At 41.4% G+C, this 12,701-nt stretch overlaps 2 protein-coding genes across 2 annotated transcripts in view; one reads left to right on the top strand and one right to left on the bottom strand.

Annotated features, from left to right (window-relative positions):
- Positions 1-329: 329 nt before the first annotated feature.
- RNF223 (ring finger protein 223) lies at positions 330-1,051 on the top strand. The gene has a single exon (XM_075840972.1). The coding sequence runs from the start codon at positions 336-338 to the stop codon at positions 978-980; it is 645 nt and encodes a 214-aa protein (XP_075697087.1). The 5' UTR covers positions 330-335; the 3' UTR covers positions 981-1,051.
- A 4,075-nt stretch (positions 1,052-5,126) lies between these two features.
- The window catches only part of LOC142661957 (tyrosine-protein phosphatase non-receptor type 11-like), a 90,307-nt gene continuing 82,732 nt past the window's right edge, over positions 5,127-12,701 (bottom strand). Inside the window, exons 11-16 of the mRNA XM_075839726.1 lie at positions 11,292-11,446; positions 11,148-11,215; positions 10,452-10,603; positions 8,577-8,677; positions 7,541-7,660; positions 5,127-5,445 (exon numbers count right to left, since the gene is read on the bottom strand). Of these exons, the coding sequence (XP_075695841.1) occupies positions 7,576-7,660; positions 8,577-8,677; positions 10,452-10,603; positions 11,148-11,215; positions 11,292-11,446 (561 nt within the window). The 3' untranslated portion in view covers positions 5,127-5,445; positions 7,541-7,575. The remainder of the gene's footprint in view (positions 5,446-7,540; positions 7,661-8,576; positions 8,678-10,451; positions 10,604-11,147; positions 11,216-11,291; positions 11,447-12,701) is intronic.

The raw sequence follows: 12,701 nt of genomic DNA, 5'->3' as shown, positions 1-12,701 counted from the left end.
ATACAAGACACATCCCATGGACAACAGTGGCGCTTCTAGGCAAAGGAACCCCCATCAATTCTTATCCCGTCAATTTTAATCGGTCTTTTTTTGATTTTTGGTAACCTCCAGAAATATTTTGTGTATTGGGATACAGATATAGCAGACCAACAGAGATACTGAAGAAACTGGGGTAACATCTATTAAAATAGTTCCACACTTTTTTTTTTATATATAGTGAAATGTTATAAATGTTTTGTAAGAATTAATTTACTATTTTTAAGCAGTTAAAAAATGGTGACAGCGCACAGTCAATTACATTTTACATGGTCCTTTTTGTCTTAACAGGTCCAACTATGGGTGCAGTTCCAGAAGTCTGGCATACGCAGATGGAGCCAGAGGATAACGTGGAGAATATACCGGAGTGTTCCATCTGTTTCACCACCTATGACAATATATTCAAGACTCCAAAGGTTTTGCAGTGTTCACACACCTTCTGCCTGGAGTGCGTCGCAAGATTAGTTGCCTCACTACCACCGGAAAGCCAACACGACCAGATCCTGTGCCCTTTCTGCAGGCAACCCACACAAATCCCACAAGAGGGTGTCCCGGGACTACAAACAAGCAGAGACCTACTGTCTAACCTTCCTACCCATTTACAACATGAAGAGACAGTTTGGATTGAGGGCACAAAGCTTTGTTATAAACAGGACCCTCAGTCCGATCCCAGCCAATCAGACATGTGCATTTGCGTTGACATTGGGTTGACTAAAAAAGAGGAACCAACAGTGCCAAGACCACGGACTGGATTATATAGATTTTGCTGTGGGTGCAGTGACTGGAAAAGACTTTTACTAATTGCTTCCATGGTGATCATCTTGTTCTGCATCCTTCTATGGCCAGTTCAGTGTATCCTGAAGACGGGAAACCTACGTTGCACCTCTGAACCCACACCCACCAAGCTGCCGTTCTCATCTATCCTCGTAACACATGGCGTATGAGAGGGACGCTAGGAGGACTACGCTCATGTAAAGACTGATATGGGTGTGAATAATAATCACTGTGACTTGCGTGTCTTCTGTAGTTGCGGCTTACAGTACATGCGTCCTGCAAGAGTTAAATGCACTTTGTTCATGTCTTTATTCAACCAAGTTAAGAACAAACAGAAGACATCATGACGTAAATGTGATCTCCTTATGGGGTAGATACACGGGTAGCACTTCATAGGAAGACCTAGCATGGGCAATATGCACTACATGTGACCCTGGGGTGTTAAAAGGGAGATGCACAAGTGTGAAAAATGTTGGGTTGTGCCTTCAGATGCCATCTCAGAAAATGCAGTATTATTGGAAGGCAACACGAGGCCCAGGCCATGCCACATGCAACGGGGCTTTATCAGTGTTTAGAAATCAAATGGCGGGCTTTTTTGTTTTTTACCAAATCCATTGTATACAGAAGTTTCTACCATTTTTAATAAGCAAATTGTTCTAAAACTACAAGACTAGAATAATATGTTCTCCATCAATCGTGCAGATCAAACTTCGGAGCTCCATAGGTATTAATTTACTAACTTTTTGTATTCTGAAGCAGTTGGCCATTAAACACTGATAATTGAAATTTGTGATGTGGGTTGTACACTCACGGCGAAAACACAGTACCTGGTCCTACACCGATACAGCCATAACTCCACGTGGAATACACAGCGAGGAGATCAGCTCTATTAAAGTACCGCTGTTACCTGCGCAGAATGCCTCCAAGGACCAAGATAAGTTACTTGATGTTGGGCAAAAAGTATTCAAACCGTTTCAAATTTGGCATATGAAGCCCACCATTAAAGCCCATGTACACCGTTGAAATTTTTTTTTTTTTTTAACCAAAATGTGCATCAGCGTGTTTGGTGCAACTTTAGAAATACTTTGTTTAAAATTTTTTTTTTTTTTTTAAATACAGCTGCTTTATATCTGGTGTAACGTGCGCCGAGACCTGAATCCGTCAGGTCGTCAGTAGCACAGACGGGTTCAGTGTCAGCGAGTCCTGTGTGTCTTCGCCGTCACTGAACCCTTCAGTGCCACTGACCTGACCGATACAGGTTTCAGCGCTACATACAGCCGAATCTCAAAAAGTAAAAATAATTTTAAATAAAAAATATTTCGAAAATTGCACCAAATACAATTATTTAAAAACAAAAAAAAACAAAAAAACACTTTCAAAAAGTGTACATAGCCTTTAAAGGGCTAAAATGGGCATTAAGCCAGTTTAAGGCCAATAAATTTGCTGGGAGTCCCACAGATGTTGGGAGATTCTGGATAACTACCACTGTTGTATTTCATATACGCACAATCTCCATGAAAGACTACGGAAACGCTTGCTCTGACTCGGGACTTGGGTTATTTACCGGGATCTTACTTTATTTTGATACGTATTGTAAAAACTGCAATCAATCTGTTGGCGAGCACTATTAAGGATTAGAATTATACTGCATGTCAATAACCTTTTATAAGCATTCAGTAATACTACTTAGCCTTTGCCATTTTCTACCATCCATATCCTCACACTAATCCCGTAAAACTAAATTTCCCAGATGCCATTGCCGGAATTTGGATTACGATGTATTTAGGAAATAAAGAATCCTGGTCTAAAATGGGTATAGAGCATTAAGGGACGTGTTGGATTTTATTTGCTACAAACAACCATATAACCGGTTGAGTAGAAAGAAATCATTAAAAGACGGGAATTGGATTTTTATGCTTCTAAAATGCCAGGTTCCACTGCGATGCTGAATCAGAAATAATGGACCTGTAAACAAGCATTTACTGCGATCAAGCACATTAAGGAACAGACGTGAGGAATATCTGGTTTTAAACTAGAGGTCACAGCTCTAAGAGGCTAAAACGTTCAAGGGTAAAACAGGAACTGGCTATTCAAAGTATTATAGACCTAAATTAGTCATTGTAAGTGGTTAAATAGAAGAGTCTTAGTCTGGAGGACCCGGGCCTTCTGTGGATTAAACAGCCTATTGATATCAATGGGCACCATGTAATGCTTCATTTCCCCTGCGGTGGAGCTGCAGGGAAATTAAACACTTGCTGCCAGAATGCCCCGCAGATTACAGCTGATCGCTAGAAGTCCTGACACTCATTTAAAGGGGTTGTCCTCTTTTTACAATCCCCTGATTACTATGTAATCAGGATGTCAGATCACATATATTCTCTTTCTATGTACGAAGGAAATTACTGTACTGTACAAGCTGCTCCATGACGAAAGGAAACCTCCAAAGTCTTCAAGACAAAAACTCTTGGATTCCATGGGGGAATCCAAAGGGTAAGGGATCAAAGACATAACATCTCTCTATGCAGTCCACATCTCTAGACAATCAGTAGTTTAGAAGGAGAGAGTCACATTAAGTTTTTCTTTCATGTCTCATAAGATATTCTTATAGTGCAGCCACAGGGCATATATATTGCTCCCGGTTCCATTTTCAGCATCTGGGCCACCATGGCATTATGGTGTACTGCCCCTTTAACTTAATCAATATGTAACGCAGTAACAAACAGACCAGTAAGCATTTAACCAATTACCAATACGGACAGAACGGGGGTGACTAAAGTAAGCAGACATTTCCGCTCAATCGTTTAAGTAGCACTGAATTGAAAACCGAATGGTTTATTGGCCGCTATACAGTAGGTTTTTGGCTGACTTGCACTGATGAGTTTTAAATTGGCCTTCTGTGTGTTATTTATTATTTTATAACATCTGTATTTTTATGCTCTGGCTCAATGAAATGTAGAAATGTTCACGTTTTAAAGCAAATTGTAAGAAACGGAGGCCTTAGCATCTGTCTGAATATATCCCACATACTGTACAATGGGGGAGGGGTACAACAAAGAACACTATGAATACAACTCCGTTATTAATTATTCTGCTAGGATCATGGTTTCTCAGTATTTTGTTTACTACTATGTATTTTTTTCCAAGAAAACTGTTTAATAAAATATTTCTTCTGAATTTCTAAATAGTTTGTAGAGTTTTTATACCTTAGTTGATGCACATCAAGGGTGTATGTACAGAAGAGGCAGCTCATGCGGCTGCTATGGGGCCTCTGAAGAGAGGGGGGGGGGGGTCAACCAAGGTTGGCTACATTCCTTGTTTTAATGGGGTGCAATCGCCTCCCCACAGGCCCTACAACGTTAGCAAACAAGGGTGCAAGGGAAACAACCCACAGATCATGGAAAAGAGATGGGGGGGGCAAAAAAGCATGCCCTTCTGTTCCAGATAGGGCAGGACTAGAAAGGGGGCTTATTTTAATCTTTGCTTTGGGGATTCCTCACCTATGTACACCCCTAATCCACATCCTTCAATAATAATTAATTCCCCTATATCCTGCAAGTGGATTACAGATGTCATTAATGGAAAAAAAAAAAAAAAAAAAAAAAAAGTGTCACTTGTTTGAGGATCACCCCAACAACAATATACCCAATATTAATCTTGAACCCATAATTTCCATTTCCTGAGGATCTTGAGGGGAGGGGGGGGGGTTCTCTTGTTCTGCTCCATTCAATCAAGACTCCACTTAGTCCAATTACTAGCAGTGTCATGTTTGGAGAATCCGGACAGGAGAACCTCTAAGATTTTCAGATTACGGAGTTGTGAGGGGGAAGATGGGAATGGTGGATTGGATGTAAAATTTTGAAAGGGGACGGGTCTTATCAGAAACAACCCCTTTTCTGTTGAAGCCGCAGCTGATCGCCGAAGGTCCATCTCCCAGCGAGCAGTCCATTATGCCTAGAGAGAGGCCATCTCTGGCATGACATTTACCCTACAGTATTACATGGCAGCCATTCAGCTCTAGTCGACCAGAATGGGAGCAGTTCTTACACAGTGGTTTTCCGTTATGGCTCAGAGGGGGCCCCAGCCGTGGACCACCCTCAATGATGTCCATTTGTCCCAACAGGGCATAAAGACCGAAATGTCTCGACAAGACAACCCCATTAACATTCCGGATTATCAGTAAGAGAAGATACTTTTACTGCCTGATAATCCAGAAACTGACAAGGATGTAACAGGCAGTTCCAGTTCTAGAGTACTGGGATTCTCGCACACTCTTTTGGTAGGAGACAATCAGGGTCATTTTGTTTTAAAGGTCCAACATTTTTATTACACATTTTTACAAAAACAGAGTAAAACAAAAGAATTGACAAATAAAAATATCTATAAAAGACTTTTCTTAGGCACTTAAATAAATACTTTGCCAAAACACTGAGGCAAAAAAAGAAAAAAAAAAAAAGGATTGTCCTTTCATAATAAGTTACTGTGGATGTGCTCTCCCTCACAAGTGCACCAAGCTCACGTCTCTCTTACACTTGTGTACCTCCGTCTGGAGCTGGCACAGGGGCTAGCAGGGGTAAGCTGCAGAACTGGGGGCAACTCCATACAGCCAGGCCAGGGAAATGGAGACAAAGTGCTGTCCTGCAAGAGAAGTCATAGAGCATAAATTTAGATGGTCCATGCAGATAAGGGCATTCCTTAAGAGGCCGATGAAAAAAACAATTAAAAAAATTCAAGTGGTGCTTAAATTAAGTTTAAAATAAATGATATGCCCCCTATAAAATTTAAGATTGACCTTTGCCAGGTTTCACAAGGGTGTACCTCCAACTTGCTCAAAGGAGTTTGCCTAATATTAGACAACGAAAAAAGGCTACTTTTTTTTCTAAAAAGAGCGCCAATCTTGTTCATGATGTAAATAAGTAGAGAAAGGGTTGTGTCTGGTATTGCAGCCAGCCCTATTCACTTGAATGGTGATGATTTGCAATATGAGAGACACAGGCCATGAACATCATTTGCACTAATTCTGGAACCCCCTTTATAGGGGACCTGACAGAACAACCAGTGTCTCGTTAACTTCAGAAAGGACATAAGACGTCATTTTACAGTTTAAGATTGTCACTTTGCATAAATCATTTAATAAAAGGAACTATTCAATAAATGTGAAGGTTAAAAAGGGTACGTGCACTCTTCTATATTCTGACAGGTCATTGAGACATTAGTGGGGGATCTCGCAACATGCAATGAGAACTTCACGGATACGCACAGTAAAGAGCCCAACAGCTTTGCTCAGAAATTCCTAAGCGCCAAAGAAAGAAAGCTCAAAAGAGCACCGAACCCACTTTGACCTATGTATTGCTGTGAGTTCCAACACTAGACCTCACCAAAGCCATCTTTTGGCATGTCCGAAGATAGAAGAGAAAGATGCACATACACTATAAAACCCCATGCCCACGACCGTAAATATTGTCCGTAAATGCAGACCGCAATTACGGAACCATTCACTTCTATTGTCCACGGACACCTTCCAGTTTATTTACAGGGTGTCCGGGTAGTACACTGCAAAAGATAGGACATGTCCTATATTTTGCGTTTTACCGCCGTGCTCCGATACAGGCACGGCCATGTGAATGAGGCCTAAAACCATCAACACATTGGTCTTGTAATTCCGTGCCTAACCACATGGTGTGCTGTTAAGAAACTTACAGAGGCTCTGTCACCAGATTTTGCAACCCCTATCTGCTATTGCAGCAGATCGGCGCTGCAAAGTAGATTACAGTAACGTTTTTATTTTTAAAAAACGAGCATTTTTGGCCAAGTTATGACCATTTTTGTAGTTATGCAAATGAGGCTTGCAAAAGTCCAAGTGGGTGTGTTTAAAAGTAAAAGTCCAAGTGGGCGTGTATTATGTGCGTACATCGGGGCGTTTTTACTACTTTTACTAGCTGGGCGTTCTGACGAGAAGTATCATCCACTTCTCTACAGAACGCCCAGCTTCTGCCAGATCACGCTGTGACGTCACTTCCCCAGGTCCTGCATCGTGTCAGACGAGCGAGGACACATCGGCACCAGAGGCTACAGTTGATTCTGCAGCAGCATCAGCGTTTGCAGGTAAGTCGATGTAGCTACTTACCTGCAAACGCTGATGCTGCTGCAGAATCAACTGTAGCCTCTGGTGCCGATACGATGCAGGACCTGGGGAAGTGACGTCACAGCCTGATCTGCCAGAAGCTGGGCGTTCTGAAGAGAAGTGGATGATACTTCTCGTCAGAACGCCCAGCTAGTAAAAGTAGTAAAAACGCCCCGATGTACGCACATAATACACGCCCAGTTGTACTTTTACTTTTAAACACGCCCAGTTGTACTTTTGCAAGCCTCATTTGCATAAATACAAAAATGGTCATAACTTGGCCAAAAATGCTCGTTTTTAAAAAATAAAAACGTTACTGTAATCTACATTGCAGCGACGATCTGCTGCAATAGCAGATAGGGGTTGCAAAATCTGGTGACAGAGCCTCTTTAAGATATGCTAAAGCACCATCTAGTGGTGGAAATAACTACAGTAATTTAAAATTGCTCCGCAAAACATGAATGTGGGATATTCGTGTGTAACACTTCAACAAAAGCACTTTTTGTGCTTTTACTGAATTATACTTTTGATGATGGTAAATGGATCCGTGTAATAAAGCCACAACATTTTCCAATATTCACATGAACTTATGGGGGAAGAGGTTCTTACTCATTCAGTATCAGTACATCTGGAAACACCATGGATTATCTGGCGGCATTACTAGTACTTGATTTGTCGGCGCTTCTAATGTTCAGATTCTCATAGACACAGGTGGAATCATCGCTGATTCTGCAAACATGTAAATAATTATATTAGCACAAGTTTATAAAGTGTAAGGCACGAGAGACAAAAAATTAGAACCTGTATCCAAACCTTCCAAAAGTAGTAATTGAATTAGGCAGCTCTAGTTTTACAACAAATGGAGAACCATAGCTCCTATTGTGGATCCTCCAGACAAACCGGTAAAATAAAGCATTACAAGGTACCCAATAAAATCAAATGGGACTCTCAATGGACTTCTATGGCCAAACCAGACATGGTCTGCACTATTCGTAAATAGAGGGTGATTAGTTGGAGCGCCCTCTCTGCTACATCAGCATTCCCCAATAGGATATACAAGACGACAATCCCTTTAATTATATAACTTCACATATTTACGGGAAGTGCGTCACCAGCGAGCTGAGAATTCATATTTCTCTTCTCTGGCTTTTTTCCGATGACATTTCATCAATACCTATTTCTTGCTGTTCTATGCATTCCTCTACATAAAACTCTACCCTTAAAGTAGTTCCACATATTTAGAAACGAATGCTTCATTAAAAAAAAAAAAAAAAAAAATAGGTTATTTTATTTATTATTTTTACAGAAGCAGCAAAAATCTTGCATACGGGCTGTGTCTGGAACTACAGATAAGCGGCATTCAAGTAAATAGGGCTGAGCTGCAATACTAGACTCAGCCCATGGATAAGAGTGGCGCTGTTTCTAGGATATAAAGTTCAGAGTCTAATCCTGTAACCGATCACTAAAGCCGCTGACACTTTTATATATGTGCAATTATAAACCAGGCCCCATGCAGTGATCTCGTGGACAGAGGTGTGGACTGTTGTCTCTATTTAGATGCAAATATGTGCCGACGAGCGGAGCATTAATAGAGTATTGGTCCCCTCTTAACGGCTCTGCACATGCTTTCCCAGCCCATGCTTACCTAGGTTGGCTAGGTGCTGCAGCTGAAGGCGCTTTGGGTTTTAGCTTCTCCCCAATTGGATAATGAATGTTGCTATATTCACGATCTTTTGTTCTGCCCCTCTGTAAAAAAATAAAAATTAAAAAAATTTACAAACAAAAACTTTCTATACATAGATTTTATGCAGGCTTTCCTAATTATTTTGCACTAAGTGGGATTGCAATATTTTGCCATCCACTGTCACCTGTACTAGTTTTAGGAAATTTGCCTAAGGGTATGTTCACACGGCCTATTTACGGACGTAATTCGGGCGTTTTTGCCCCGAATTACGCCCGAAAATAGCGCCTCAATAGCGCTGACAAACATCTGCCCATTGAAAGCAATGGGCAGACGTTTGTCTGTTCACACGAGGCGTATATTTACGCGCCGCTGTCAAATGACGGCGCGTAAATAGACGCCCGCGTCAAAGAAGTGACCTGTCACTTTTGGCCGTAATTGGAGCCGTTATTCATTGACTCCAATGAATAGCAGTGCCAATTACGGCCGTAATGGACGCGGCGTTCAAGCGCCTGCACATGCCGTGACGGCTGAAATTACGGGGATGTTTTCAGGCTGAAACATCCCCGTAATTTCAGCCGTAACGGACGCCCTCGTGTGAACATACCCTTACACTCAGCGCTCCGTCAGCGACCTTGGTCGCACGACTAAAGATCGTGGTGTTGCTCTGCCTGCATTTCAGTTAATGAAAGTGAATGTGACCACATTGCGACCCGCAGGTTGCCACAACAGCAAAATAAATTAAAAAAATCTAGCAGGTTTGGATTTTTTTGTGACTGTTGAGTCAAACAGCATCTACCCCCCAGTAGTAATGCTCCTGGTGCTATTTTTCATTCGGGGTTTTTTTTTTTAACCTAATTTATATTTGAACAAAAAAAAACAAAAACTTTCAGCCTGGATCTCTTCTATACACTGGCTAGACTGGTATGTATATTAACCTTTTAACTCCTGCATGCAAGCACAACTTTCCTCACATTTGAATACCTTATTGTAGTCCACAAGGTGGCACTATGCCACACCACCAGAGATAGTCAATCTTTGCTCCATTAGTGAGGAGTATTCTATATCAGATCCACAATATAACCTGATATTTCCATACAGTGAGAAATTGTGCACATCCAATTGAGAGCAATACCCATTAGAGACTACATTATGTATATAGTAAAGAGACCATATTATGTTTGATCTGAGAAAGTATTAAAAAATAAAATAAAAAAAATAGCCATTTGCGCCATTAGCACATATTACTACGGCCATTGCCAGCTATCATGACTGTAGATGTCAAAATGGAAGAAATAGAAGAAGCATTTCCAATAAGTAGAAGTTTAACTTTCTATTTAAAGAGAACCGGTCACCTGTCCAAAAAAATGGAAGCTGACATCTCAGTCGCATCGCAGGATGAGGCCTTGGACTGTGAAGTGGGCGGGTAACACCTGTCACTTGATAAAGGGGTAACAGACTATCAATGGTCGAAGGCCTCATTTGCACATCGGACACCAGAACCAACGGCCCCGATATCTCAGGAACGGTGGGGGTTGGAAGAAATAAAATTAAATGCATGAGAATCTGGGAGGCGCCTGCAATCTAACAGATGTCAACTGCAGTTTTTTGGGTAGGTGACAGGTCCTCAAAGAGAAAAGAAGACCCGTTTTTCCCAGTAAATAGTGCAGTTCGATCAAAACCTATACCATAAAGCTTCATTTTATTTACTGATCTGTTTACAGGCCATTGCCCAAGTCAAGACGTAGGTTTACTGGACATGTACTCCCATCTATTCCACAAATAAACTTGGTTTTATTGCAAGTTGCGCAGCAGTTTGGGGAAATTAAATCCTCTGACCTGCTCGTCCTCCAGATATTTCTTCCTGCTCTCGATATATTTCTGTACAGCCATGTAGATGAATTTATACTGCGCCTCGGTCTGCACCATTCCTGAGCGCTGCTGTCTCACCATCTGAATAGTTTTTGGGATGTCAATGTCACAGTCCAGACCTGTATATGGAGGACATGATAAACCTTACACGTCAAATGACAAAATATATAAATCATTCTAGAAGAACATAAATATTAAAGAGGAACCTGCCCTTTATTGGTCCTGGCCATCACATTACTGATCAAGCGATCGCCATGATGTCAATGATTTAAAGGGGGTTCTCATTTACGTATGGAAGCCGACTTCTTTAAACCCTGGCGATCAGAATTTGCTTACATATTAGCGCACAATACAGGGGAAATGGGCCATTACGTGTCGGCAATTAAAATTAATAATAGTCCATATAATGTAAGGACGTGGAAGGTCCACCAGGGACCCCCCTATGAAGTCAATAACCCCTTTTAAGAGGTGCCGCTGGGTCAGCCAAGACCTTGCACAGCCCAACTACTGATAAGTCACTGTACAGGAATACATGTCCCTTGTTGTCTTTTCTGAAGTAATTACCCTAAATAGGAAATAGAAATATAAATTCTATTTAAGGATTGAATTATGTGATGACAAAAAAGGTAGAAGAGAATATTTATTTAAAACTTGAAGAATTACCTTGTCTGTTTATAATGTCGACTAGAATATCAATTACTATGATCGTACCGGTGCGCCCAATTCCAGCACTAAGGGCAAAAAAAGTTAAAAAGTTTAGTACTCGATGACATGACGAGACACCGAGCCGCTTAATAAAGACCGTACCTGCAGTGCACCACTATAGGTCCAGAGTCGGGAATGCTTTGTTGTACTGCATTAATTTCTTCTAGGAAACTTAGAACACCCACTGGCTCATTGGGAACCCCATGGTCTGGCCAGCTTAGATATTGATAGTGCCAAATTTGCCTTGGAGGCTCCTCCTAGAAATAGATAGAGCGTTAGTACTAAAATTTCCTGCGAACCAGTGCCTGGCATTAATTATTTGAAGGGGTTCACGCAAGTCTCAGGGGTGGGTATGTGCCTACATGTAAGCCCTCTCAGTGCTTCCGACTGGTGGAGTGGGTTCAGTAAAGTCAAGCATGCTCAATTTACATATTGTTTCTGCCACTTTTTTGCCCTCCCATCTACAATTACTGAAGCCGTTTGCAAATGAACAAGTTTATCTTTATTACTGCCTCTTGTAGATTTCCTCATTTACAAAAAGGTTCGTCACAGCGACACGTTCACTTTCTAGGTCAATCCTTTTACCAGAGCTGGCAAGAACAAACATATCTCAGTTGTTCAATACTTGACTGTTCTTCATGGGAAAATTACTTTTTTCACCTATTCACTGAACAGATCAGGTTGGTGAAGGCCTGACCTCGTCTCCACATGCCAAGACCAGAGGGCACACCTGGATGGTTCTTTGTTTCCTACAGAGTTGTACGGATCGTGAGCACGCATTCCTGATCATTGCTTCATGCAACTCCTCACAGCGTCAGTCCTTGTAAGGAGACGGGGTCCCCCATTCTAGTACGGTAATCACGGATTTAGCATTTATCCTCTGTCCTGTATATAGGTGATGTCATTCGTGGGACTTTGTCACAAAGTATACAGATCTGATTCTGAGCTGCATTAAGTGTCAAAAACAGGATTGGATCCCATCATGGGAAAACAGAAGATCGTTAACCAAAGTCAACATCCGAAAAAACCCCAAGTGAGTTAGTTTCTCTTTAAATGGAAACGGGCCAACAAAACCCTCAAATTCCCTAGTTTTACAAAGAACTCATATTAAAGATGAACCGTTGCGTGCATTTGAACCCAGTAAATGGCTTCCATGATGCCAATCAGGGCCCCAACATGTGGAGTGCGCTTATATTAAATGACAGGCACCATGTGTTACTTCGCTCGCTTTCCTTTTAAAGAGAGACAGTAAGGGGGGGGGGGAATATATTAAAAGGATTACACCAGTTTTCTGGCATTAAAATGTATCACATTGTCACACACCATAATTGCACTAATTTGCTACATTTTACTTCTTTCACCACTTTCCAAAAGGGCAAGAAAATGGGGTGGGGTTTAGTGAAGTGGCGGAGCCTCCAACGGACTGACCGATTTAACATAACTTACGCCAGAAACAGCCATGCGTTATGGTGCAAATCTACACCTGCTCATAGAGGGTATATATTTGCATTT

Source organism: Rhinoderma darwinii, chromosome 10 (genome assembly GCF_050947455.1).
Source record: "Rhinoderma darwinii isolate aRhiDar2 chromosome 10, aRhiDar2.hap1, whole genome shotgun sequence".
NCBI classification, from domain to species: Eukaryota; Metazoa; Chordata; class Amphibia; order Anura; family Rhinodermatidae; genus Rhinoderma; species Rhinoderma darwinii.
The sequence above is the reverse complement of the archived record's forward strand: the minus strand, read 5'-3'. Positions and strand labels throughout refer to the sequence as shown.

Excerpts from the sequence above, each read along its gene's own strand:
- RNF223 (XM_075840972.1), top strand. The coding sequence starts at position 336 with ATGGGTGCAGTTCCAGAAGTCTGGCATACGCAGATGGAGCCAGAGGAT.